Source organism: Trachurus trachurus (assembly GCF_905171665.1).
Source record: "Trachurus trachurus genome assembly, chromosome: 4".
Lineage (NCBI taxonomy): Eukaryota > Metazoa > Chordata > Actinopteri > Carangiformes > Carangidae > Trachurus > Trachurus trachurus.
Window position 1 is genome coordinate 34,111,635 of NC_139898.1, and position 26,789 is coordinate 34,138,423.

The 26,789-nt window shown below is 40.5% G+C and overlaps 1 protein-coding gene across 1 annotated transcript in view; it reads right to left on the reverse strand.

The window, feature by feature from the left end:
* The window catches only part of kifap3a (kinesin-associated protein 3a), an 85,253-nt gene that overhangs the window by 25,815 nt on the left and 32,649 nt on the right, over positions 1-26,789 (reverse strand). Inside the window, exons 11-17 of the mRNA XM_083969578.1 lie at positions 23,892-23,992; positions 16,536-16,644; positions 15,946-16,058; positions 14,980-15,145; positions 11,264-11,389; positions 7,916-8,014; positions 4,408-4,493 (exon numbers count right to left, since the gene is read on the reverse strand). Of these exons, the coding sequence (XP_083825704.1) occupies positions 4,408-4,493; positions 7,916-8,014; positions 11,264-11,389; positions 14,980-15,145; positions 15,946-16,058; positions 16,536-16,644; positions 23,892-23,992 (800 nt within the window). The remainder of the gene's footprint in view (positions 1-4,407; positions 4,494-7,915; positions 8,015-11,263; positions 11,390-14,979; positions 15,146-15,945; positions 16,059-16,535; positions 16,645-23,891; positions 23,993-26,789) is intronic.

The window sequence follows — 26,789 nt, forward strand, 5'->3', positions numbered from 1 at the left end:
TATTATCATTTCAGCGTCTCGTCCAGACAGAAACAGCGTTTTCGAGGGGTGAAAACAGTATTTTCCCAGAGTGGGAAAATCTGAAAATGTCGCCCAAGCGTTTTCATCTGGATGGCCAAAACAGATCTTTAGTGAAACGATGATGTCACCCCCCACCCCCCACCACTGCTCTAACCTGTAACCTGAGGCTACAAAAGCGGTGTCGGAGCAGTCACTTTTGTGTTTTTACCCTTTAAACGGGAACGCCATGGTGCAGGGTTTTTAAGATTTCCACTCTAGAGGAGCGGTTTTTAGCCCCAAAAACGCCGTCGCAGTCTAAAGGAAAGGCACATCCCATAAAATATTTTGTTGCTTTCACCCACGAGCGTGTAAACAGGGCTTGAGACTGACACACCCCTTCTACAGCGTTACACACTGCAAAAACTCAAAATCTTACCAAGAATATTTGTCTTATTTCTAGTCAAAATGTCATTTCTAGTCAAAACGAAATCTCATTCTACTTGATTTGATTTGATTTATTTATTTAGCACAATTTTAAAACAGTGCAAGGAGGGAACGAAGCCTAGGAGGCTTGTACAAAGTTCCACTCCCAAGAAAATCCCAGCAGCTTGGAAACTGTCCCTTAAAATAAGACTCATCACATTAAAAAGCAACTTGTTTTTAGACACTTTTTACTTCTTTCAAGCAGATTTTCACTTGAAATAAGTAGAAAAATCTGATAGTGGAGCAAGTTTTTCTTTCTTAGTACAAGCACAAAAAACTTGCTTTCACTGGCAGATTTTTCTACTTATTTCAAGTGAAAATTAGTTTGAAACAAATGAAAGTGATCTAAAAACAAGTTCATTTGTAGGTGATGAGTCTTATTTTAAGTGGAAAAAGTTCAGTTTTGACTAGAAATTAGACATTTTGACAAGAAATAAGACAAATATTCTTGGAAAGATTTTGAGTTTGTTTTTGCAGTGCAGCGCCACACACAGGCCTAGTGGACGTACTACGTCATTTTCAGTGGATCAGAGTGGACGGACGCAGATATTTGTGGAAACGATGAAACAGATCGTTTTGGGTGAAGCTCAGTTTAAAATGACTTAATCAGTAAATTAGCAGCTGAGCTCATCACAGCGGGGGGGAGGAAACTGAACTAATAATATCTCAGTGAATTCGACCTCTGTCCCACTCGAAGCATCTACAAAGTGTGTGTGTGTGTGTGTGTGTGTGTGTGTTTGTACAAGAGCAAGGTCCACGGTGATCAAAGGAGAAACATTTCAGGACTGCACAAGTTACGGTGTGTGCTGCCAAACAGGATTGTGTGTGTGTGTGTGTGTGTGTGTGTCTGTGTCTCTGTGTGTGTGTGTGTGTGTGTGTGTGTGTGTGTGTGTGTGTGTGTGTGTGTGTGTGTGTGTGAGTGTGTGTGTGTGTCCACGGCTCTGCTTTCTCTCTCACCTCGGCTGTCCGGCGGTGACACACTCCAGAGCCGCCGGCTGCCTTTCATGTGGCTCAGCAGCTTAATAGCTCTGACTGATAATTTCAATGAAACACTTCCTCTGCCCCCCACCACACCGCCGCCACACCGCCTCGCTGCTCGCCGCCACGTTGCCACGGCGCTCGCTGCTCGCCGCTCGGCTGTAATTTACAGCTAATTACGCTGATCTGAGGTCTGGCAGCCGTCACTAACCCGACCACCACCTGTCAGTCACACGAGCTGATTCAGGAATTCATTCATCGGCTAGTTAGTAAATGGTCTGAAGTCACATCGGACAGAGAGAGGGAGAGGGGGAGGAGGAGGAGGAGGGATCTGTTGTCCTCCTGGGTCAAGGAAGAAAGGAAGGATGAAAGGAAGGAAGAAAGGAAGGAAGGACAAAGGGAAAGATGGGAGGAAAGTAGGAAGGGAAAAAAGAAGGAAAGATAGAAGGAGGGAGGGAACAGATTGGGTCAAAAAAGAAGGAAGCAGTAAGGACGAAGGGAAGGAAGGAAGGAAAGAAGGGAGGGAAAAGGGATTGTGGAAAGAAGTGAAGGAAAGAAAGTTGGAGGGAGGGAACACATCAGCTCAATTGGATCAAAAGAGGAAGGAAGAAGAAGTAAGGATGAAGGGAAGGAAGGAAGGAAGGAAGGAAGGAAGGAAGGAAGGAAGGAAGGAAGGAAGGAAGGAAGGAAGGAAGGAAGGAAGGAAGGCGGAGAGGGAAAAAGGAAGGAAAGATAGAAGGAGGGAGGGAACAGATTGGGTCAATTGAGTCAAAAAGGAAGGACGAAGTGAAGGAAGGAAGGAAGGAAGGGAAAAAGGAAGTAAAGAAAGTTGGAGGGAGGGAACAGATTCGTCCAAGGATGGAAGAAGGGAGGTAAGAATGAAGGGAAAAGGGAAGGAAGGAAAGAAAGATGGAGGTATATAGGGAACAGACCAGTGGTGTGTCCCAAATCGCGCACTTGTGCACTTACACTTAATATTTTGAGTGCATAAGTGCGTTCACACTGAGCAGTGTGCGAAAATGTAGTGCGCTATGTGCACTCAATTGGCGCACTCAAACGGCCAGAAAATTGAGTATGGATCGATGGACACTTTCCACACTTAACGGCCGCCATCTTGGTGACGTAGCGGAAACACGTCACTACTTTTCAAACGGCAGCGGTTGCTTTGAGCAGCGACGGAGCTGACACCGGCGTAAATGTCTTTAAAAAACACTAATAACAGCACAACAACAACACTAACACAATAAAACACAACTTAATAGCTCGTTTTGATCGGCAAAAAGCGCTGTCAAGTGTCGGCGATAGGGCTCCAACGGCCGGTTGCTATGGTTGCAATCAGAATTTAAAAAATAGAAGAAGCAGCTGTCGAGTCATTTCCGGTCAGTGCGCAGCAGCAGTGTTTGATTTGAGACGGTACTAACCTGTTGAAATTAGTGCATTGCACAAGGCAGTGCACTGCTTTACAGTGTACTGTAAGGCAGTGCACTGAGAGAAGTGTGCGATTTGAGACACAGCACAGGTCAACTGGATCAAAAGAGGAAGAAGAAGTACGGACGAAGGGAAGGAAGGAAAGAAGGAAGAGGAAAAGGAAGGAAAGAAGGAAGGATGGAGGAAGGAAACAGATTGGGTCAGAAGGACAACAGGGTGTGCTTGAAAATGAAATTTTTTTTTTTTTACTTTTGATTGGTTTGTTAGTAATTTGATAAAATCGGAGAAAAACTGCTGTAAATCTGTTTTTTCTGAGTTTTTCTGTGTTGTCGTGGTTACAGGGTCGTATGTCAACACCAGTTAGTCGTGTCACGATGCAGAACATTGTGATGTCACAGTGAGGTATCACGTGTCATCACATGAACGAGCCTGTGAGTGATGTCATGGGACTGTGACCTCACTGTGACCTCACTGTGACCTCACTGTGACCTTTGACCAAGACAATCTAAATGTAAACACAAAGACATGACAGACCATAATAATAAAGGGCTAGTTCATGACAATGACAATTAGTCACTAGACTAATTGTTGCAGGGACACTGTGGAAAGGGAAATGGGGTTCGTATCTTTCCACTTCTTTCAGATCTCGTTGCTCGTGGCAACTGATCTTTCAAAATAAAAGCTCAGTGAAACCGTGCATGACAGAAGATCAACAGTACAGGTGAATATTATTTTTTTTTACGTGTTTCATTAAATTAATTACAATTTCAAACTTAAAATTTCTTTTAAATGTCCAGTAGTTGGGAAAAAGAGTTCTTAATCTGTAGAATGATCAAATGTCAACTTTATTTACTTTGTCACTCTAATGGTTTGAAAATCAGGAGCACTGCAAAAACTCAAAATCTTTCCAAGAATATTTGTCTTATTTCTTGTCAAAATGTCTCATTTCTAGTCAAAACTAATCTCTCATTTACTTGTTTTTAGATCATTTTCACTTGTTTCAAACTAATTTTCACTTGAAATAAGTAGAAAAATCTGTCAGTGAAAGCAAGTTTATTTTTTGTGCTTGTAATAAGAAAGAAAAACTTGCTCCACTATCAGATTTTTCTACTTATTTCAAGTAAAAATCAGCTTGAAAGAAGTAAAAAGTGTCTAAAAACAAGCTGCTTTTTATGAGTCTTATGTTAAGTAGAATTAGATTGTTTTGACTAGAAATAAGACAAATATTCTTGGTAAGATTTTGAATTTTTGCAGTGTGCAAAACATAAAAAGATAAATATATATCCTATTGAATTTAATTGAAATCACATTTTCTTCCTGAATCCACCAAACTTTGGTGGAGGTTTGATCCAGATTAAAGATAAAAGTGGATCATGTGATCTGATCCGATCTCAGAATCTGGTTTTTAGTTTTGAAACAACACATTGTTTTCAAGATTTGATTTTTGATCCGATCCATGATCCAGAATACGATCAGAGTACGACACACACTCAGGTAAAGCGTTGAGTTGAGACTCACAGCGATGATGTCCAGCGTGTTGTCACAGACTTTGCGGATCTCAGCGTTCTTGTCGTGCATCAGGTCGATCAGGTAGGCCGGAGCCTCTGAGGGCGTCGTCAAGGAAACACAACACCTGCATCACCGTTAGAGACTCTCTTGGTACGATTATCATGATTATTATGCATTCATTAAAGGGATAGTTCAACATTTTGTCAAATTGGCCCATTGCCATAATCCCTATAGTCATAACAGTAGGTTTGTTACCTTTATTTGTCGGTGCAAGCTGTTTTTAGGGTTAGGGTTAAAGCAGAAGTGAGTGATCCGGTGGTTTTGGCTAATGCTGCGTTCCAGGCAGGCTTTTGAAATCGTAAATTACAGCTTCAAGTCACAACTTACGACTTTGTAGCGTTCCAGGCAACCCACTTGTGTTTCTCCGACCTGTTTTACCGGTGAAAGTCACTATAACGGCCACTCGTAACTTCTGACCCGTGAACTCGTACCAGATCGAACTGGTACCACTTCACAGGTCAGAAAAACACGAGTTTCCTTGAACGCACCATAACAGTCCTCATCGCTACGTCACCACATTCACGGCGTTCCTTGGCTGCACACACAGCCCTGCATGCCGTTCTCTCTCCTCATTGGATAAAAACTGTAGGATACGATAAATGTTTTCTCTTCGGCTCAGAGCAGAGCAGAGGGACTGAGAGACCCGTGTTTCAGTCCAAACACTCTATAGAAGTGATTGCTGTCAGAAGATACAACTATTTAAGACTTATATTAACACAAATATATCACTCACTTCTGCTTTAATTCCAACAACTCCACAACGCTCTGGTGGACAAGTTGTGACCTGCACATTCACCACGCTATGAGATAATAACACAACGTTACCACACAGAGTTGTTTTAGAGGGAAATTCATGCAAAACCACTGATGCGCGTTGCCTTCAGGGACAGTTTTTCATCATCAGTCTCTGTATTTCCCTCTAAAACAACTCTGTGTGGTAGCGTTGTGTTATTATCTCATAGCGTGGTGAATGTGCAGTTCACAACTTGTCCACCAGAGCGTTGTGGAGTTGTTGGATTGTGTATTTGATGAGTTTGATGAGGGAAACCAAGAAATCCCATAATGAGCCTCCGTAGCGTAGCTCTGAGCAGCTCACGGCTCTGCTCCGCCGTTCTAAAAAATAGCTTGCACCGACAATTAAAGGTAACGAACCTACTGCTATGACTATAGGGATTATGGCAATGGGCCAATTTGCCAAAAATGTTGAACTATCCCTTTAATCAATTTCACTAATATATCAATGTGTAAAAAACAAATATAGTCAAAATCTAATTACATTACTGATTATATACACCGAATATTTGAAGTATCTATTAATATTAGGATCAATTATTAATCCCTGAGTGGAAATGTTTCGGATTATTTGTCAAGTTTATTTTTAGTTGATTTATTTTTTGAATTACAAATGAGAAACTAACAGATTTAAATTCCCACCAATCCAATGTTAATTTGTTTTCGTTCCGTGTGAGTTGACATAACCTTTTTTTTGAAAGTGACGGTAGTGAGGAATGTTTGCTATTAAGTAATTGTGGCGTTTAATACCAGGAGGATTAATAGTGCAAACATGTAATTGTGACATCTCTACAGTTTCTACATTTCCTGTTAGGAGGTGAACCCCCCCCCCCCCCCCCCCCCTCCTCCCTCAGCAGCGCCTGAATCTCTGAAATCCCCCTTTTTATTCTGCCCACAGAAAGAAAAACATCAATCACTGCACGCTGACGACGGAGAGGCACGTTTGTAATCTGACACGAGCTCCACCGGCTGCAACCGGACACGATTATAGAGAAAAAGAAAGGAAAAGAAGAAAAAGAAGAAGGTTAAAGGGATAGTTCACTCAAAATTCAAGGTCCTCCGTGGCTTCTCTGAGTTACAGGGGGTCTCGGCGTAGCAGTGCATGTCCATATAACGGTTGCAAATGGATACCAACTGTCTTCGTAACAAAAAGACACACCAAAAAACATCCAAATACCTCCATGCTGCTCGTATGTAATGTCTGTCTTGTATTGAAGCCCCGACCTGAGAAATTGTTCCAAAAAAAATTAAATAAGTCTATGTTTTACACTGCAAAAACTCAAAACCTTACCAAGAATATTTGTCTCATTTCAATTAAAAAATGTCTAATTTCTAGTCAAAACAAATCTCATTCTACTTAAAATAAGACTCATCACATTAAAAAGCAGTTTGTTTTTAGACACTTTTTACTTCTTTCAAGCAGATTTTCACTTGAAATAAGTAGAAAAATCTGATAGTGGAGCAAGTTTTTCTTCCTTATTACAAACACAAAAACCTGCTTTCACTGGCAGATTTTTCTACTTATTTCAAGTGAAAATTTGTTTGAAACAAGTGAAAATTATCTCAAAACAAGTTCATTTTTAGGTGATGAGTCTTAGGGTGCACTCACACTAGGCAATCGTACCGTGCCCAAGCACGTTTGCCCCCTAAAGTCCGGATTCTATTGCTGGTGTGAGTGCAAGTGTTCCGTGCCTGAGCACGGTACACTTCCCTGGCCCGGCACGGTTGGGAGAGGTGTGCTTGGGCACGGTACGCTTGGCCAGGAATGCGCACACGTAATACGCTGCGGGCTCGTTCTCCACCACGTGTCTGCAACCGCATGTAAACAACAGTCACTTAACGATTACGTCGCGCCGTAAACATCGCTAGTTAACGCCGCTTTGATTAAACTTCAAGATAACCATGACAACCGTCAAAGCGCCGTTCTTTCTGCAGTCAGAGCGCATCCGCCGTGTTGTTATATCAACGTGATGACGTTTGTGTCGGAGGCAACCGTGCTTGAGCACGCTTGGGTTCGAGGCAGTGTGAGTGCAGGCCAGCGGGGGACAGGGGAGGGGGGGCATTCGGGCTTCAGCACGGCACGGATCAACTGGCCCTAGTGTGAGTGCGCCCTTAGTTTAAGTGAAAAGAGATTAGTTTTGACTAGAAATGAGACATTTTGACAAGAAATAAGACAAATATTCTTGGAAAGATTTTGAGTTTTGCAGTGTAAGCTTGTTTGTAGTGGAAGCTCCCAGTGTCTCAATTCACTGCTTTGCCTAAATTGTGCGAGATTCCGGCAGAGCAACACTGGGAGCTTCCACTACAAAACAAGCTTAAAATATAGACTTATTTAATTTTTTTCGGGACAATTTCTCATGTTGGGGCTTCAATACAAGACGGACATTACATACGAGCAGCATGGAGGTATCTGGATGTTTTTTGGTGTGTCTTTTTGTTACGAAGACAGTTGGTATCCATTTGCAACCGTCATATGGACATGCACTGCTACGCTGAGACCCCCTGTAACTCAGAGAAGCCACGGAGGACTCTGAAACTTCTCCCAGCCCTTAGTCCACATGAGGGGGAGGAGGAGATAATGAGTGACATTTGAATTTTGAGTGAACTATCCCTTTAAAATAAAAAAAAAAACCCAACAACAACAGAATAACAGAATAAAAGATACGGGTGTCTTTGATGATGACGTCGCGCGTGGCCTTGTGGAAAACCATCTGGTAGAAGACGTAGAGGATCTGACACACAAACTCGTCGTCTTCCTGTTGGGCTGAGAAACACAAAACACAAACACAAACAGGTCTGAGATCAGTTTCCACGTCATCATCATCATCACTGTCTGTTGGCTTCACATCCATCCCATGAACACTCCTCAACCAGTATCGCTGCGAAGGGACTCGGTGACATCATCGGACTCAACTCAAGCCTTGTCAAAACTGCTGGCAAGATTATGGGAATAACACCCCCCCTAAATCCACAGGACCTTTTTGAGCAGGCGACGATCAGACAGGCAAATGCCATTTTAACAGATAGTTCTCATGTGCTGAATAGTGAATATACTCTCCTGAACTCTGGAAAGAGATATAGTAGGCTTCCCTTGTGCAGGCACAATCGATACAAACATTCCTCTGTGCCTGTATCAACCAAGCTTCTCAACAGCAGGAAATGATTGTGATGTCTCTGTATATGTATACGAACATAGGCTGTGTGTATATGGAAATGAATGTATTATGAGTCAAACTATGGACATACTGTATGTGAGTGAATGGTTTCATGTATGTTTGAGGTTATGTGATGCTGATATGAATGTATATTTATGATTACAGTTAGAGTAGCGGTGTGGATGCATGTGAATGACGTTCACATCAGCTTGCTGCATGTGCAGGATTGTCCAGTGGTCTGTTTACTCCACCAGTCTTTTAACTTGATGTTCTTTTTGTACTGTATGTGTTTTTTATGTATGCAACATGTTCCCTGTCTCCGCAACAAATTTCTCCCTGGTGGAGACCAATAAGTTAACCTAACCTAAGCTCCACTCCCCAGACTCGTCGTCTCTCCACAGCTTCATGTGTCACCGTGGCTACATGACATCACTCTGCCGACAGTTCATCTCTTTATCACTCATCATTCTCATATCTATTATATCTATTATAGATTTTAGTTTAGTCCATCATGTGCACATAGACATAGGATTTCATATTATTTCAAAGATCAATAAAGAGTAGGTTGGAGTTATTTCTCCTTAATTTACCCTTTAAAGCTATTTATAATTTCTAATGTTGCCAAAAAAAACAATATACAGTTTCAGAAAAAATGAAGAGACCACTTTAAAATGATCAGTTTCTCTAGTTTTACTATTTATAGGAATGTGTTTGAGTAAAATTAACACTTTTGTTTCATTTTATAAGCTACTGACATAATTGGTCCCAAATTCAAAATAAAAATATTGTCATTTAGAGCATTTACTTGCAGAAAATGACAACTGGTCAAAAAAGAAGAGGTGTTTTCAGAACAGATAATGCAAAGAAAACTATTTTTAAACAACACGACACTAAGTTTTTATACTCTTCCTCATTAAATAAGATTTGGTTCAGTTGATCAGTGCTTCGTTAAGTAGAATGAGATGTGCTTCTGTTGCAATTCAATAGACACTTGAATGCAACAGCTGAGATGCCGATTTATTAAGACAAATTTGGTGTATATTATATACTGTATCTATTAACCCAATGTTCCTATGATCATCAAATGAAACCAAGACAAATAATCATAAAAATACAATAAATAGAAAAATAAATTAATGATTTTCAGATGTTGTTAGAAGCGACGCAGCAAAAACAGGTCAATTCAATCTTGTTCATACTTTTCTATCAAACTCTGCTTTCATTTATCTTTTAACTGTCTGTTGTTTTTGCTTTAAGCTCCTCTGGTGAGCTCTCGTCTTCTTAACTTTAAGATGTTATATTATATTATATTATATTATATATGTTATATCAGGTTCCCAGTAGCTGCCACACACCGGGTTAATAAAGTTGATTGTGATCTGGACTTTACCAGAGTCCAGAGCGACGTCAAACCGTTTGTTTCTGCACTAAAACACAAACTCTCTCTCTCTCAGCTCTAATGGGCAGAATAAACACTGCAAAAACTCAAAATCTTTCCAAGAGTATTTGTCTTATTTCTTGTCAAAATGTCTCATTTCTAGTCAAAACGAATCTCTTTTCACTTAAAATAAGACTCATCACCTAAAAATGAACTTGTTTTTAGATCATTTTCACTTGTTTCAAACTAATTTTCACTTTCACATTTTCAAAAATCTGCCAGTGAAAGCAAGTTTTTTGTGCTTGTAATAAGAAAGAAAAACTTGCTCCACTATCAGATTTTTCTACTTATTTCAAGTGAAAATCTGCTTGAAAGAAGTAAAAAGTGTCTAAAAACAAGCTGCTTTTAATGTGATGAGTCTGATTTTAAGTAGAATGAGATTTGTTTTGACTAGAAATAAGACAAATATTCTTGGTAAGATTTTGAGTTTTTGCAGTGAAGAGGGAACCAACTCTTCACCTGTGACTCAACATCTGAGCTGTGAAACACGTCACATCTGCATCGTGCTGCTGCTGCTGCTGCTGCTGCATCGTGCTGCTGCTGCTGCTGCTGCTGCTGCTGCTGCTGCTGAGGCTTTAGGAACAGATGAAGCAGACAGAACTAACGCTGGTGAAGCAGCGAGGGCCGTGACTCGTCCACTCTGCTGCAGCTGCTGAGTTCAACTCTACATTTTTTACCAATTACAGCTGTTCTTTTCCTGTGACTCATCAACTTCAGACAATCTGTCGGAGGTGATTTCTGCTCCGAGGTTAAAACTGAGATTGTTTTTTACATGTAGATGTTAGGCGTGGGATCTACTATCACACGATTTGATTCAATTGTGATTTTTGGGGCTATGATTCGATTCAAAGTGGATTTTTGATTCAAAACGATTTGATTCTTAATGATTCCTGCTTCAGTCTATCGGTGTGCAAAGGATCCTCATGATCTTTTTCACATTTATTGAGTTTTATTATTGAGTTTTAAACATTTATCCATGCTTAGATGGAATTGTTGAAACTGTTGCATAAAAGCAATATCACATATTGTTTAAGTAACAAAATTAAAAGTGCCTCTTTATTAAAATAGTGCAGTTAAACATGCTGCCTTTTAAATTCTAAGGAAACGGAGGCCGACAGCAGCAGATTGGTTTCATTTTTTTACTTTTTAAAATTGATTTTGGGACATTTTATATTGATTCTGAATCGTATTAAATGAGAATTGCGATTCTTATGTGAATCGATTTTTTGGCACAGCCCTACTCATTACTGTTGTTCTTTTCCTGTGACTCATCAACTTCAGACAATCTGTCGGAGGTTATTTCTGCTCCGAGGTTAAAACTGAGATTGTTTTTTACATGTAGATGTGTTTAGTCTGATGCAGCTCAGAGTCGTTCACAACCAGCTCCCTTCATGAAAGCAGGAGGTTTCTTCTTTCTCACCGTTGAGCAGCTCGATGAGAGCGGGAATGATGCCGGACTTGGCCAGCATGGCTGCGCACGAGTCATCCATGGACACGGTGCCGATCATGATCACCACCTCCAGGATGAGGTCATCCTCGGCACAACCTGACATCAGGGAAAAGTACAAGTTGACTGGAGAAAACAAGCTCATAAAAACTCTCTGTTCCTCTTCTTGTTCTTGTTGGGATCTGATCTAATCTGAGGACAGGGAAACAGGAATAAAACAGGAATAAAAGCCGATCTTAAAGGATAATTACCGTTTTTTACAATCTGGACCTTATTTCTAGCATAAAATCCGATCATTTCCTCCCCCAGATAACTTTGGTGTCATTACAAGCCGTTGTGATGAAATGAGCTCCAGCCGAGAGCTGCGTATTAGAGGCTGACATTTTCTCGGGATTCCCGCGGGACACTGTGCGGGAAATTTAAGACTTTTTAAGACCTTTTTAAGACCAGTATGGATGAAATTTAAGACCTATCATGACAAATAACAAACGTAAAAATGAAATGCGGAGTCACAAAATAAAAAATTGATTGCAATATATAAGTTGCGTGTTAGGCTTGTTTGCAGTTGAAAATACATTCAATAAAGCACAATGAAATGTCGCAGGAGCATTTTATTGAGCATTTGCGGTAGCGAGGGCTCTTTCCCAAGGAGCACGCCTAAAGTGAACTATTTGGGGGCACAAAAAGAAATTGTGGAGCGAAATTAAAAATGTTTATGGAACATATTATTTATTTAATTCACTGGCAACCAACAGGCAGATGGCTTTAAGCCTTGAATAATGTTAAGGGTCTACCATCAAAGGACCACAATGGAAATAAGCCTTTGGGCTTTATTGTGTTTTTAATCCTTTTGAACACTTGTCTAATGTTGTTCAATAAAGTTTTCAATTCAATTCAATTCAATTCAAGGGTCAAACGTGACCCATTTTTACATTGGAGAACAGTAAAAACACCAACACTTCACCTTCTAATGTGACCCAGAATAGACAAACATGGAAATATTTCAACTTCTTTAATGAACAGACACGAGCCACAACCTGTTCTGTATTATGACCAACACAATATCTGACACATGAAGTAAATACATTGGCCTTTGGTCACCTCTATATATTATGGTATTAAACTACATCTTTGTCGGAAAATTTTAATCCGAATGGACTCATTGGGAAAGAACCGAGTGGTCTCTGCTTCCGACCTTCATCCTCTGGCTCCAGGGTCCAGTTCATCAAAAGGTTTAATCCGGTTTGGATTCTGGATCATGGATCGGATCAAATCTTGAAAAAATTTGTTGTTTCAAAACTAAAAACCAGATTCTGAGACCGGATCAGATCAGATCACGTGATCCAGTCTCTGTTTTAATCTGGATCAAACCCTCAGTTTGTGTTGTTCAGAACGTTTTAGTGGGATCAGGAAAACTTTGATCCAAACATCCAGATTATTCTGATCCCAGCAGTTTGGAGGATTCAGGAACAACATGGGATTTAAATTAAATTCATTTCATTCATTTATCATGTCGTATATACTGTACATACTTTTATATTTTGCACCTGATCTTTAAACCAGTGCAGTGGTAAAGTAAATAAAGTTAACTTTTATTATTTCAATAAATGTATTTATTTACTTATTTTTGTATATTTTTCTAATTTTTCTTCCATCTATTGTTTTTCATTTATTTACTTATTCGTAGGACACTTTTGTTACTTATATTACAAAATACTGATATGAAGCATTGCATGAACCAAAGATGGATGTACATGTATATATTTGATATACTGTCTGCTCCACAATACAAATATCTGAAACAAAGTTAACTTTTGATTATTCCACACTTCTCCCAAGTACCGGTCCGGATCATTTAATGGAAACTGAAATTTGAAGTTTCAATTTTGAAGTTTCAATTTGAAACACATGGAAAAATATCCACAATGTATTTGACTAATGTCTGTAAATTCGTTTTTTTTAATTATTATTTTGTTGTTGATGAACTGCTTGATGCATGTCATTGTCCACACACGGTTTAATCATGATTATTATTATATAATCGTGTGAACGATAATAATCCGATTGTAGAGAAACGCTCCTGTAACCGTGGAAACCGACTCATCATCAGGTCTGTTCTGTTTTAAAGGAGCAGCTGTGATGAACACGAGTTTTACTGGTCAGGATGAAGCAGAGCAGGACGATGAACCTCTGACACACGGTGAGTTCTGCTTTGATAAGAGACAACAGAGGAGGAAGAAGAAGGTAAAGGTGAGGAGGTCAGAGGTCGTGACACGCAGCGATACGACCCAGAGCCTCTGGAGCGTTTCCTGTCCTCACATCATCATCATCATCATCTTCATCTTCATCTTCACCCGGATTTATAAATCCCTTGTTTTTTCATCTAGGGTCAATAATCAATATTCCATCTTTACTTTTATCCCAGTTGGATTGGATCAGTCGTTTCTAGATTAACAAATCCAGATACTGAGTGTTAAAGCAGCAGTAAGTGATCCGGTGGTTTTGTCTAACTTCCTGTCAGCAGATGGAGTTAGCAGTCCCCGCCCTCGTCCCTACGTCACCACATTCAGGCGCATCCCTTGGCTGCACACACAGAGAGGACTGCCCCTTTATGCCGTTCTCTCTCCTCATTGGATAAAGGTTGTAGGATACAAGGAAAGTTTTCTCCTGGGCTCAGAGCAGAGCAGAGTGACTGACAGACCCGTGTTTCAGACCAAACACTCTATAGAAGTGATTGCTGTCTGAAGATACAACTATTTAAGACTTATATTAACACAAACATTCACCTTACTTCTGCTTTAAACTATATCTACTTTATTACTGTCATGGTTTAAAAATCAGGTGTAAAATATTAGAAAATAAATGTACAGTACATGTATTTATCCTACATTATAAATGTTGTTTATTTGACCAGTCTGAATTTAATTTAAATCCCATGTTGTTCCTGAATCCACCAAACTGCTGGATCAGATTAATCCGGATGTTCTGGATCAAAGTTTTCCTGATCTGACAAGAAAGTCCTTAACAACACAAACTGAGAGTTTGATCCAGATTAAAACCAACCGATCTCTTTACGAGTATAGAAAATGGACTCAGTGCCTACTTATAATTTATGGTTGGGAGAATTGTCAAATACTTTACATCTGGAGAGACTAAGATTCTACAATGAAGACAGAGGGGAGACGTTTGATAAAACATGGGACCCAGTACTGAATTACCTTAAAAATGTGAACCCATAGACACTGGCTATTGTACAAAACCTCGCAGTGCAAACAAGAGTATGATGACGTATATGTCTACTGACCTACTTATTTTACTATTATTTATTTATTTTTCTACTTTTATATCTTATCTATAGTACTCATTTTATGACCATGAAATATCGTTGTGCTTGATGTTCTGTGTTCTTTACTTTTTAACTACTTATTTTTTCTCTTCATTTTATATGTATTTTCTTTTTTAATTTTTCTCTTCATTGAAAATCAATAAACATATTTCAAAAACCAACCGATCTCAGGATCTGGTTTTTAGTTTTGAAACAACACATTTTTTCAAGATTTGATCCGATCCATGATCCAGAATGTAATCAGATTACTTTGGAACGGGTTAGGGTTAGAGCTGCTCTGTAGGTTTAGAGGGAGCTGACAGAAACATGACAGACTGTCCCATCAGACACAGCAGAGACAGACCTGGCTTCAGCCGGTCCTTGAGGAACGGCACCAGCTTGAACTCCTTCAGCAGCAGAGCCCAGTCCAGCTCCGAGACCGTCAGGTTGGCCAACGTTCCCAGACACTCGATCACAAACTCCTCGGCCTCGTCCTCGCTGATCTGAGCCGCCAGCTCTCCCACGTGATCCTAGAGGAGGAGGAGGAGGAGGAGGAGGAAGAGGTCACACAAACACACCAAACTGACTGCTACAGAATATTATCATGCACAGGAAAAAACTGGAATAAAAGAAAGAAATCGAGGATGAAAACATCAGTGAAAAGCAGAATCAGAATCAGGATGAGATAAGATAAGATCGACCTGTTCAGCCAGTAACGTGCTGCAGACCTGTTAGGTTTTTCATATTTCTTGATAACGATATAAAAAGCTGCACTAGTCTGTAGCAACAACAACCGCTTCAGGAGTCGTCTCAATCAGGAGGTCGGAGGTGAAGAGTCTGCAGCAGGCTGATGTTTGGCAGTAACAGTATCGGTGGAAAGAGCAATGCTTTATAGTTAAGACCCCGGGGAAATGCAGAGACTGTTGATGAAAAACTGTCCCTGAAGGCAACGTGCATCAGCAGTTTTGCATGAATTTCCCTCTAAAACAACTCTGTGTGGTAACGTTGTGTTATTATCTCATAGCGTGGTGAATGTGCAGCTCACAACTTGTCCACCAGAGCGTTGTGGAGTTGTTGGATTGTGTATTTGATGAGTTTGATGAGGGAAACCAAGAAATCCCATAATGAGCCTCCGTAGTGTAGCTCTGAGCAGCTCACGGCTCTGCTCCGCCGTTCTAAAAATAGCTTGCACCGACAATTAAAGGTAACGAACCTACTGCTATGACTATAGGGATTATGGCAATGGGGCCAATTTGACAAAATGTTGAACTATCCCTTTAAACAGGACAAAGCGGATGTTATGGTTCAGACGTTCGTGGCGTTGACTGACCAGGAAGAGGCTCTTGGTGGCTCCACTGTGCTGAGACAAGTTCCTGATCATCTTCATCACCAGGACGTCCTTCAGCTTCAGGGCGCGCTTCATCAGCATCTTCAGACCGTTACCTTGACGAGGAGGAGGAGGAGGAGGAGGAGGAGGAGGAGGAGGAGGAGGAGGAGGAGCACAGAGAGACTTTAGTATTAAAAACCCACCACAGAGCTGTTCACTGCAAAAACTCAAAATCTTTCCAAGAATATTCGTCTCATTTCTAGTCAAAACTAATCTCTTTTCACTCAAAATAAGACTCATCACCTAAAAATTAACTTGTTTTTAAATAAATTTCACTTGTTTCAAACAATTTTTCACTTGAAATAAGTAGAAAAATCTGCCAGTGAAAGCAAGTTTTTTGTGCTTTTGTCTAATAAGAAAGAAAAACTCCACTATCAGATTTTTCTACTTATTTCAAGTGAAAATCAGCTTGAAAGAAGTAAAAAGTGTCTAAAAACAAGCTGCTTTTTAATGTGATGAGTCTTATTTTAAGTAGAATTTGATATATGACAAATATTCTTGGTAAGATGTTGAGTTTCTCTCTGCTCTGGTACCTGCACAGAACAGCTGGGCGTTGCTCCTGTTGGCCGCCAGGTTGATGCAGAGTGAGATCAGCTCCACGTCCATCTTCTCCTCGCCGCTCTCAAACACCATCTTCATCAGCTGTCAACCAAACACACACACAAACAAACATTAGGTAAGTATAGTTTAAAGACGGACCGATCGTCGACATGAGGCAGAGAATATCGGCCCATATTCAGCATCTTTTCCATAATTAGTATTGGACGTTCTTCCACCGATAACCAATAAAGTAAATGTATTTTTCAAACACACTCCTTTGGCTTCACTGCAGCCGTCTCTCTGCCTTAACACTAGAACCGCCAACTGCCGTTCATTGGACGACTTTGATTTTCATTTGTGCATAACTTTATTTTAAAAAAACATTGAAGTCCACCAGTCTGTGACTTTTCCTAAAATGATGTTGGGCAGCACCCCGTTTTGTTAAATGCAATCAATATTACTCACACAAAAAAATATCGATCATGTTTTCTCATTTTTACCTATAACCGCCACGTTCGTTCATTGGACGACCAGAGAATACACCGATTTGCGCCGGCATTATTGGGCTTATGCGCTCTCTCTCTCTCTCCCTCTCTCTGTGTATGTGTGTGTGTGTGTGTGTGTGCGTGCGTGCATGCGTGCGTGTGTGTACGTGTGTCTCTGTGTGTACACGTGCGCAGGCTGCGCAGATGCACACTCAGGTCCACACTTCACACACGCACGGTGCAGAAATTATTTTCCAGACTGGACAGACTAGTTGTAGAAGAGGTGTAGCCACATTCAGGGGGGAAATATCAATATGATATCAAAAGAAAACGAAATTCGTTTTATAAAGCCAGTATTTAGGAGCAAACTAGTGTAAAAACAGAGTCGCTGTGCTCTTCATGTAAAGCGCCGACGTGAGCGCACGCGGGGTGTACAAGTGTACATTTTTTTCCACAGACAGCGTCAGGTGGCTACTCAAACATGACCCGAGAAGTTTTTTTTACTTGAAGCAAGTCCAGAGTTGATATTCCTGTGTTTATGACACAAACGGGAGCTTCCCACTGCACCTGAACACACCGAGCATCAACTTGGGTCTCGACTCCGCCAGACTTTGAATTAGATCTAGTTTTACAAACATGTCGGCTTGTTGAAGTAAATAAACTTCTGGCTGCATGTTTGAGTCTCCATCTGACGCTGTCTGTGGCTTTGAGGGATGGAAACAGCCTAAGCAGCAGAACTTCAATCCGCTCCCATTCATCGTTGCCGTGGCGACGCGGAGACAGACACAACTACCACCAAACAGGAGACATTAAACTGAAAACCTTCAGATTCCTTCTTTTAGACCTAAAATGATAGGAACATATACCCCGGAGTTGAATTCGCCTGGAATTGTCCTTTAAGTGTTATTCTACAAAAAATTTAACGTCTTTTTATCTCAGATTTTTACAGTGTACAAAAAAGAAACACACACTTCACTCACTGTATTCAGTCTGATCCCAGGTGTGTTTTTCTAAATTCTGACACTAAAATGTTTAATTTTCACTACAAATGAACATCATTCTAAATATTCCTTGATCACTAATAACCGTTACGTGCAGCGGCTGTCGTCCGTCTGCCCAATTTCAGGTGAATGCAGAATGAAAAATACGATTGAGTTGCTTGTGATATACAACCACAACACTAGATGGGAGGAATTCCTACACAATGCACCTTTAAGTCAGAAAAAAATATTACTCATAAAAACAGTGAATGCAATACGCTTCCGTAGCGAGAGGATGAAGGAGAAAATGTGAAATTAAAAGTTAATGAGTGAAAACCAGAAGAGTGATAGAGATACACACTGTAAAAACTCAAAATCTTTCCAAGAATATTTGTCTTATTTCTTGTCAAAATGTCTCATTTCTAGTCAGAACTAATCTCTTTTCACTTAAAATAAGACTCATCACTCATCATTGTTTTTAGATCATTTTCACTTGTTTCAAGCATATTTTCATTTGAAATAAGTAGAAAAATCTGCCAGTGAAAGCAAGTTTTTTGTGCTTGTAATAAGAAAGAAAAACTTGCTCCACTGTCAGATTTTTCTACTTATTTCAAATGAAAATCTGCTTGAAAGAAGTAAAAAGTCTAAAAACAAGCTGCTTTTTATTTGATGAGTCTTATTTTAAGTAGAATGAGATTAGTTTTGACTAGAAATAAGACAAATATTCTTGGTAAGATTTTGAGTTTTAGGGTTAGGGTTAGTAATGCATGTCTGTCCATCTGAGCTGATTTAACATTAAACAGGAAAAGCTTTGAGCTGGGGGTGGAGGTGGAGGTGAAGGTGGGGGGGGTGCTTGTTTTGTGCAGGAAGAGCGTGGAAGGACTGATTTCAAAATAAAGGTGATTAAATTGCACAGTTTGCAAGGTGATGTAGATTTTCAAAGGTAAAACCCACTGAAGTTTCTTATTGTCACTGTGTTCCCTGTAGACGACCTGTTGTTACAGAACTCCACCTCAGAGAATATCAGAGCAGTCTGCACTGCAGGTGCTGCAGGAGCTTCTCGTGGGATTTTTTAAATCTCGTTAAAGGGACATTATGTAACTTCTCCTGTTATCTAATCAGGAAAATTTGATTATTTGGTTCAAAATGTGAAGAAAATGTGAAATTAAAAAAGTTAATGAGTGAAAACCAGAAGAGTGATAGAGATAAAGGAAAGGAAAGCGTCAGTCTCTAACCTCCATAACCCCCCCTCCTCCTCCTTCTCCTGCTGCATGTCTGTCCGTCTGAGCTGATTTAACATTAAACAGGAAAAGCTTTGAGCTGGGGGAGGAGGTGGAAGAGGAGGTGGGGGGGGACAGAGGTGCTCTGCTGCTTCCCTGTGAGGAGTCAGGAACCAGTCGGTCCTGGGTTAGGTATCACATACCAGGGGCCCCGGACCCCAAATCAGCCCCGTCTAGACTCTCTGGCACCTGCCTCTGCTTATTTACCACAGACAGCCACCGGGGCGGGGGGGGCGGGGGCCCCCGTCCGTCAGGGGCGGGGGCCCCCGTCCGTCAGGGCCACACCAACCCCCCCACACGACCACCACTAACCCCCCCAACGCCACCAACACCACCTCTGTAACCACTTCTCCTTCACCGCTGACATCCCTCTCACTGCAAAAACTCCAAATCTTTCCAAGAATATTTGTCTTATTTCTTGTCAAAATGTCTCATCTCTAGTCAAAACTAACCTCTTTCCACTTTAAATAAGACTCATCACCTAAAAAATTAACTTGTTTTTAGATCATTTTCACTTCTTTCAAACTAATTTTCACTTGAAATAAGTAGAAAAATCTGCCAGTGAAAGCAAGTTTTTTGTGCTTGTAATAAGAAAGAAAAACTTGCTCCACTGTCAGATTTTTCTACTTATTTCAAGTGAAAATCTGCTTGAAAGAAGTAAAAAGTGTCTAAAAACAAGCTGCTTTTTAATGTGATGAGTCTTATTTTAAGTAGAATGAGATTTGTTTTTACTAGAAATAAGACAAATATTCTTGGTAAGATTTTGAGTTTTTGCAGTGCTGCTCTGGAAGGAAGGAACTCTCATCCAGCAGCAGCAGCAGCAAACAGTCAAACAGTGACCCCATTAAAGCTTTGGGGGGGGGGGGCGGGTGTGTGTGAGGGGGGGGGCAGGTCAGTCACAGGCCTGGGAAAGTGATAAAAGAAAAGAGGGAGAGCGAGCGAGCGAACGACGTCTTCAAAGTACAATGTAGGTGAGAAATGGGCCGAGGCGGCGAGCAACAGAGAGGACGACGCCGTTTCCTGTTTCCTTCACAACACCTGGTGGGCCTCGTCACCATGGAAACGCAGCTTCACCAAAAAAAACAGCTTTATCTTGTTCGTTTTGGGGAAAAAAAATCTCCGTAAACACTTTTGTTAGTTTTTCTTCCTTTTATACTCTTTGCATATTCATTTGTTGTTACTTTGCTGATGACTTATGTTTTATTATTTAATTTGGGGGGAAATATATGATAGATTCTGTAACAGTATCTTGTCTAGCTCGCGGTGGAGTTGAGGATGTGTTCAGTGTGTTTCCACATGGATCCAGTCTGTCAGGATGAAAGCTCTGCAGGTGGAGCTGCACACGGAGCGTGCAGAGAGAGGAGAGGAGAGAGGAGAGGAGAGAGGAGGAGGAGAGAGGAGGAGGAGGATGCTGCTGCTGCTGCTACATGACCCTCTGAACAAACAGCCGACCCCTCCCCTCCCCATCGGTCACATCTGGCCGGCATTTACACCCACAATCTCCACAAACAAACACAACGCACATTTAGCTAATCGCTGAGGATGAGAGGAGCGAGCGGCCGAGGTCGGTCCAATCAGGAGAGAAATCAGCCCGACGACGTTCAAATCTGAGAGAAAACTGCAAAGATAAATCCCAAAGCTACGACTCAAACATGGTTCACTACATCTTCTACAGTACACCTCACTGAAACCATCCTCCTCCTCCTGTAATAGCATTTTACCTCCTTTGTGAGATAGCCTACTTTCTAATGTAATTATAAAATCAAGTTCTTTTGCATTTAAACCACCTAAGACACCTAACCTTCTGCTTTCCCAGACTTCCTTCTGCAATTGTAAATTCAAGTTCCTTTACACTTAACCATCTGTGATGCCCAACTTCCCACTTCCTAATTCACACTCAAACCCCTTTGTATTTTAAATTGTATCTCTTGACTCCATATAATACCTCGGGAGGCCGGTGATGAAACCTTCAAAGGTGAAGGTGTGAAAAGACAATCAGGGAAGGGGCCGGCTAAAGGACACAAACACACCCCAGAAGTGGACCTTCCCTCAGCTATAAATGTTTAGGTTTTCCCCATGTTCGGGGTCTTTCTTCATCTTGAACCGCTCGCATGTTGATTGACCTTTTCTTTGCAAAGGAAATAAAACTTTGTCGGCCGGCAAGTCTCTATTTCATTTTTCACCAGCAACAGAGAATTTCCACGACACTCCTCAACTGGGAAACTAGAAAACACGTCAGCATCAGCGACTGGAGGAGCTGAGCTGAGCTGATCCTGTATCAGTCAGTCTGGTCTACGTTCATCATCTAGTTCACCTCCACTCCTCTATTATATGTGACTGTCAAAATGTCATAAGTAAAAGAAAATGTTATGTCAAAATGTAAAAAGCTAAAGAAAAGAAAAGATTATGATGAAGATTTTTTATTCTGTGGGTAATGGGGGCGGGACTAGATAACTTTTGCTTCTCCCGCTTTCCCTTTTGACCATGTGTATTGTATTATTGAACTAAGATGAAGTGTGATGATGATGATTTAATTGACATGCCCGACATAAACAAATAAATAAATAAACTGTGCAACTCTACATTTATGTTCTGGGTATTTATCTCAGGTTGCAATATGTCAGTGAAATTTAATACATTGATATTTTAAATCCTATTTTTTGGGGTTTGTTAGTGGCCGCTCCACTTGATTGACAGACAATTAGATTTGTCAGCTACGATGTAGACGACTGAAATCTCAGAATGTCCTGAACCCGTCTGGATGTGTTAGATCCTTGTGTCTGTTTTGGTCTTTGTTCTATGTAAAATAAATAAGTTAATAATAATAATAATATTAAAACCTCACCTCTACAGCTGCCTGACTTCTAATCCACTACATGTTTAACTTATAAATAAAATCCCGTTTATTTGATTTCTTCTATAACAAACATTTACAGCTTTTCCTGCATTCCTTCTGTCAATATTTTTCCCTCCTTCATGTCCAATGTTTTACAGCTGTGTTTGTTTCTTTCTTTCTTTCTTAAATCTCATGCTGAGATGTGATGTATTAAATGTTTTGCCTGAAATTTGAATTCTCCTGATATTTTCTTTGCTTCTGGTTTAATGACAGCTGGCGAGATGAGCTCTCTCCTTTTTTTTTATCTCTTTCTAATTTTCTCATTCTTTCTGAAGAATACGAGTAAGAACGACATTATTAAACCCCAGAGGGAAATTCATTTGCAGAAGAGATGCAAAAGCCCGATGACTAAGTATGAAGGGTCTTCTGTATCTGAGAGAGGAGTCATCCACCGCACTGTCCATTTTGTGTTGATTAGGGATGTCACGATTACTTGTTTTCACAATTAATCGTGGTATTAAACGCCACTATTAACTGAGTTTCTACACTAAATACATAAAAGTAACTAATTACCAGGAAAAGTAACTATTGCGTTACTTTAAAAAAAAAAAAAAAAGCTCAAATATGTCAAATTAACTAACCCTAACCTGTTTAAACAGCTTTTTTTTCCAATCGGTTGATGGACCCTTTAATTTAGGCCATTAATTACATGATAATGTCTAGAAATAACAGTCAGTGTCATAGTAATGTCATGTTTTTCATAAAGGCTAAAGATTACACATGCTTTTCATGCTTTGAATGTTTTGAGAAAGGCCAGAACTTTTCTCCACCAACAGCGTTGGGCACGTTACTTTTAAAAAGTTATAAGTTATAGTTACTTGCTACTTTCCCCCCAAATTAACTTTTTAGTTTCTACCTTATAAAAGTAACTAATTACCAGGAAAAGTAACTATTAAAAAAATAAAATGCTCAAATATGTCAAATTAACTAACCCTAACCTGTTTAAACAGCTTTATTTCCAATCAGTTGATGGACCCTTTAATTTAGGCCGTAGTCTAGAAATAACAGTCAGTGTCATAGTAATGTCATGTTTTTCATAAAGGCTAAAGATTAGATTACACATGCTTTTCATGCTTTGAATGTTTTGAGAAAGGCCAGAACTTTTCTCCACCAAGTCGTTGCAACTGGCCGATATTTCTGGGGGTGTTTCCACACAATCAATCGTTATTTCTTGGCGATATTTTTCCGACATTTCTATGAAATTGGCCGTTATTTCTAGACATTATGACACAATTAATTGTTATTTCTTGGCTATTTCTTGGCATTATCACATAATTAGCGGCCTGTAAATTATTATTCTGTGACGGGACTGTCTATTTTGTGTTGATTGAAAGAAAAAGGAAGAAAGAAAGAAAGATTTCACATATATTTTCATGATCACAGTGCTGTTATGTTTTGATGTTTGGACGATGACTTGTGTTCCTGGCTGGACATGAGGAGGAGGAGGAGGAGGAGGAGGAGACACAGAGAAAGAAAAAGAAGAAGGATGTTTTGAGGACTGGGTGGAAAAGGGAAGTCAAAGGAGTAAAAACAGAGTTGTCATCGCAGCACGAGAGAAGACTGAGCAGCTGTTCCTCTGGCGGTTTCTCTGCCTCCAGATGTGGCGTGGCGTCCCGCCCTCTGCTCATGCATTCATTCCTGGACGATGGATGCATTGCTGATGTGTGTGTGTGTGTGTGTGTGTGAGTCAGACATTAGCCAGTCTTACCTGCGGTATGCAGTCTGTGTCAGCAAACACGGACTTGGATGTGTCGTCCATGCTGATGTGGTACAGAATGCACATGCTGAGCCGTCGCTGGGCCTCGTCAGCTGCAACACAAACACACACAGGAGGAGGAGGAGGAGGAGGGAAGTCAACGCATGAATGAGCGGTTGTGCTGCCGTAACGCTCCGCGGGACGCCAATGACCACATCTAGGGAGAGAGCAGAGCGTGTGTGTGTGTGTGTGTGTGTTTTCTGAAAATATTAATATAATGGGGGCTGAATGGGCTTTTTAACAGCGATGTCTGTCAGAGGTCAATTGGCATTTGGACGAAGAATCAGCAGCCGTCGACTGCAGTTTCTCACTTTGTCACAGTAGCAGAGCAAAGAGCAAAGAGAAGGAAAAAAACACAATATTTAAAAGGATTTAACATGGAAAAAGAAAAAGCTGCTCATGCTGCTGCTTAAAGGGACAGTTCAGACATACGAAAAGAAGACTGACCCTATGTTTTCCAGATTTCCTCGACACCAAAACAAAGAAGTAAAGAGAATTTCACCGGTGGAGATATTCTACATGTTCTCTGACAGATGTGATTCCTCTGAGATCTCAGAGCTCAAACTGTTTCCACTAAACTATTAAAACCTCATCAGTGAGCTGCTCTGTCATGTTCCTTCACCACCACAAACTCTCAGACTGCAGCTTCAGCTCCATATCCATCCATCACTCTTCCTGCTACATGTCGGTTAATCCGCCGCTGAAAGTAGTCCCCCGACTAATTACACTATTTCAAAATGTCAAATTCATTTTTAAGAGATTTACAACTCCAGGAGGAACCAATGAGGTACAGACACATTCATGGATTCATACTGCTTAGCTGACAACAATAATGATATATATAGAATAACCAACTTTATCTGTAAGAAAAAAAAAATTAAAAACAAACTTCTCTTTAAGATGATCAGATTCATCCCACTGCAGCCGGGTTGGTTTGTGTCAACAGGGTTGGGCATTAAAAAGTAATAAGTTATAGTTACTTGCTACTTTTCCCCCAAGATGAACTGAGTTTCTACATTATAAAAGTAACTAATTACCAGGAAAAGTAACTACTGCATTACTTTTTTTTTAAATAAAATGCTCAAATATGTCAAATTAACTAACCCTAACCTGTTTAAACAGCTTTTTTTTTTTTTTCCAATCATTTGATGGACCCTTTAATTTAGACTGTTAACTCATTGAGTGCCATTGACGTATATATACGTCAATCAAAATCCAACGCTTGAGTGCCATTGACGTATATATACTGTACGTCAAATGCAGTTTTCTGCGGCTGGTAAATGGGGGTGCTGTTGCGCACACTGTGAGTAATTTTGGGGCTTCTGGGATGCGTAGAACGAAGAAGACTGTAGATCAGAGCAAGAAGTGAAGAGGAAGGAGAAGACGAGTGTGATCGGTACAGAGATAAAAAAGTTGGGGAAAGTTTCTATTTCTAGAGAAAAACGACGGGCAGAGCCTGGAACAAGTGTAACGTGGAGCTGGAGGAAAGCTTAGCCACGGATGCTATTAGCATAGCTCCAGCATGAAGTGATCGGAGGAGGCAGGAAAGGTAAACTCATCTAGATGATCAGCACCGAAATGCCGAAGCGAAAGCGGATCGCGGAGTCAGTTTCACCAGTTGCTGTAAACCGACGTCGTGACGACGAACCGATAGATCAGCGCGGTGAGTCGCTGCCGCGGCCGCGTCCAGCAGAGAGGCTGAAGACGCCATGACGTCTCCCTCCCTACTTCAGAGACGAGGGGAAGCAGCAGGAGGAGAAGTAGGAGAGGGGAGGGGCAGAGAGGGGAGGGGGAGAGGAGGGGGTTAGGAGAGGGTGAGGGGGCAGCAACTGCAGGAGGAGTAGGAGAGCAGGCATCACTCTGCAGAGTAAGACTCCTACTTGTTGTATTTTAGTTTTTTTTTTTTTTTGTACAATGAAAAAACATGTGAAATGAAATTTTCAGATGTCTTACATGTTTTTGAAGCCAAAATTAAAACGGATAAATCACTGTTTTTCTTGAGAGACTCTCTTTCACAAAAATGCATTTTTCTCAGCTTTCTAGAAAAAAAGTGGTATTTTTGGTGCAACCAGGCTCTATCCAACTTAAGATAAATTAAGAATGGAACAAGGTACAAACAAATGGTTTTTCCCTAGTTAAATAGAGAGTCTCCTCTTTCCTTTGAGCTATTTTGTGTTTTCAGAGTCATAATACAAAATATTCTCTTGGTCTTAAAATATTACTCAAAATGCCCCGAAACGCTGGCACATGGCACTGACCATTTTATAAAAGGTCTGGCACTCAATGAGTTAATTACATGATAATGTCTAGAAATAGCATAGAAATAACGGTCAGTTTCATAGTAATGTCATGTTTTTCATAAAGGTAATAGATTACACATGCTTTTCATGCTTTGAATGTTTTAGGAAAGGCCAGAACTTTTCTCCACCAAGTCGTTGCAACTGACCGATATTTCTGGGCTGTTTTTACGCAACCAATTGTCATCTCTTGGCGATATTTCTCAACGTTACTATGAAATTGAACCGTTATTTCTAGACATTTTGACGCAATTAATTGTTATTTCTTGACATTATCACGTAATTAGCAGCCTGTAGATTAAAGCGTACCTAACGAACACTTAAACGGGTGTTTTATTATTATTCTGTGATGGTTCTTCTTGAGTCAAGTAACGGTGCATCTTACTGTCAGTAACAGTAACTTCTAACTAACAGTAAAAAGCTTCCTCTCTGCAGCTCTGTTCAGTATTAAGAAATATCTGCTTCTTTAGCTGCTAAATGCTTCACTGTCTCTGCAGCTGCCCCCCCCCTCTACCCCCTCCATCCCCCCACACACACTGAGTCTGTCTCCTCC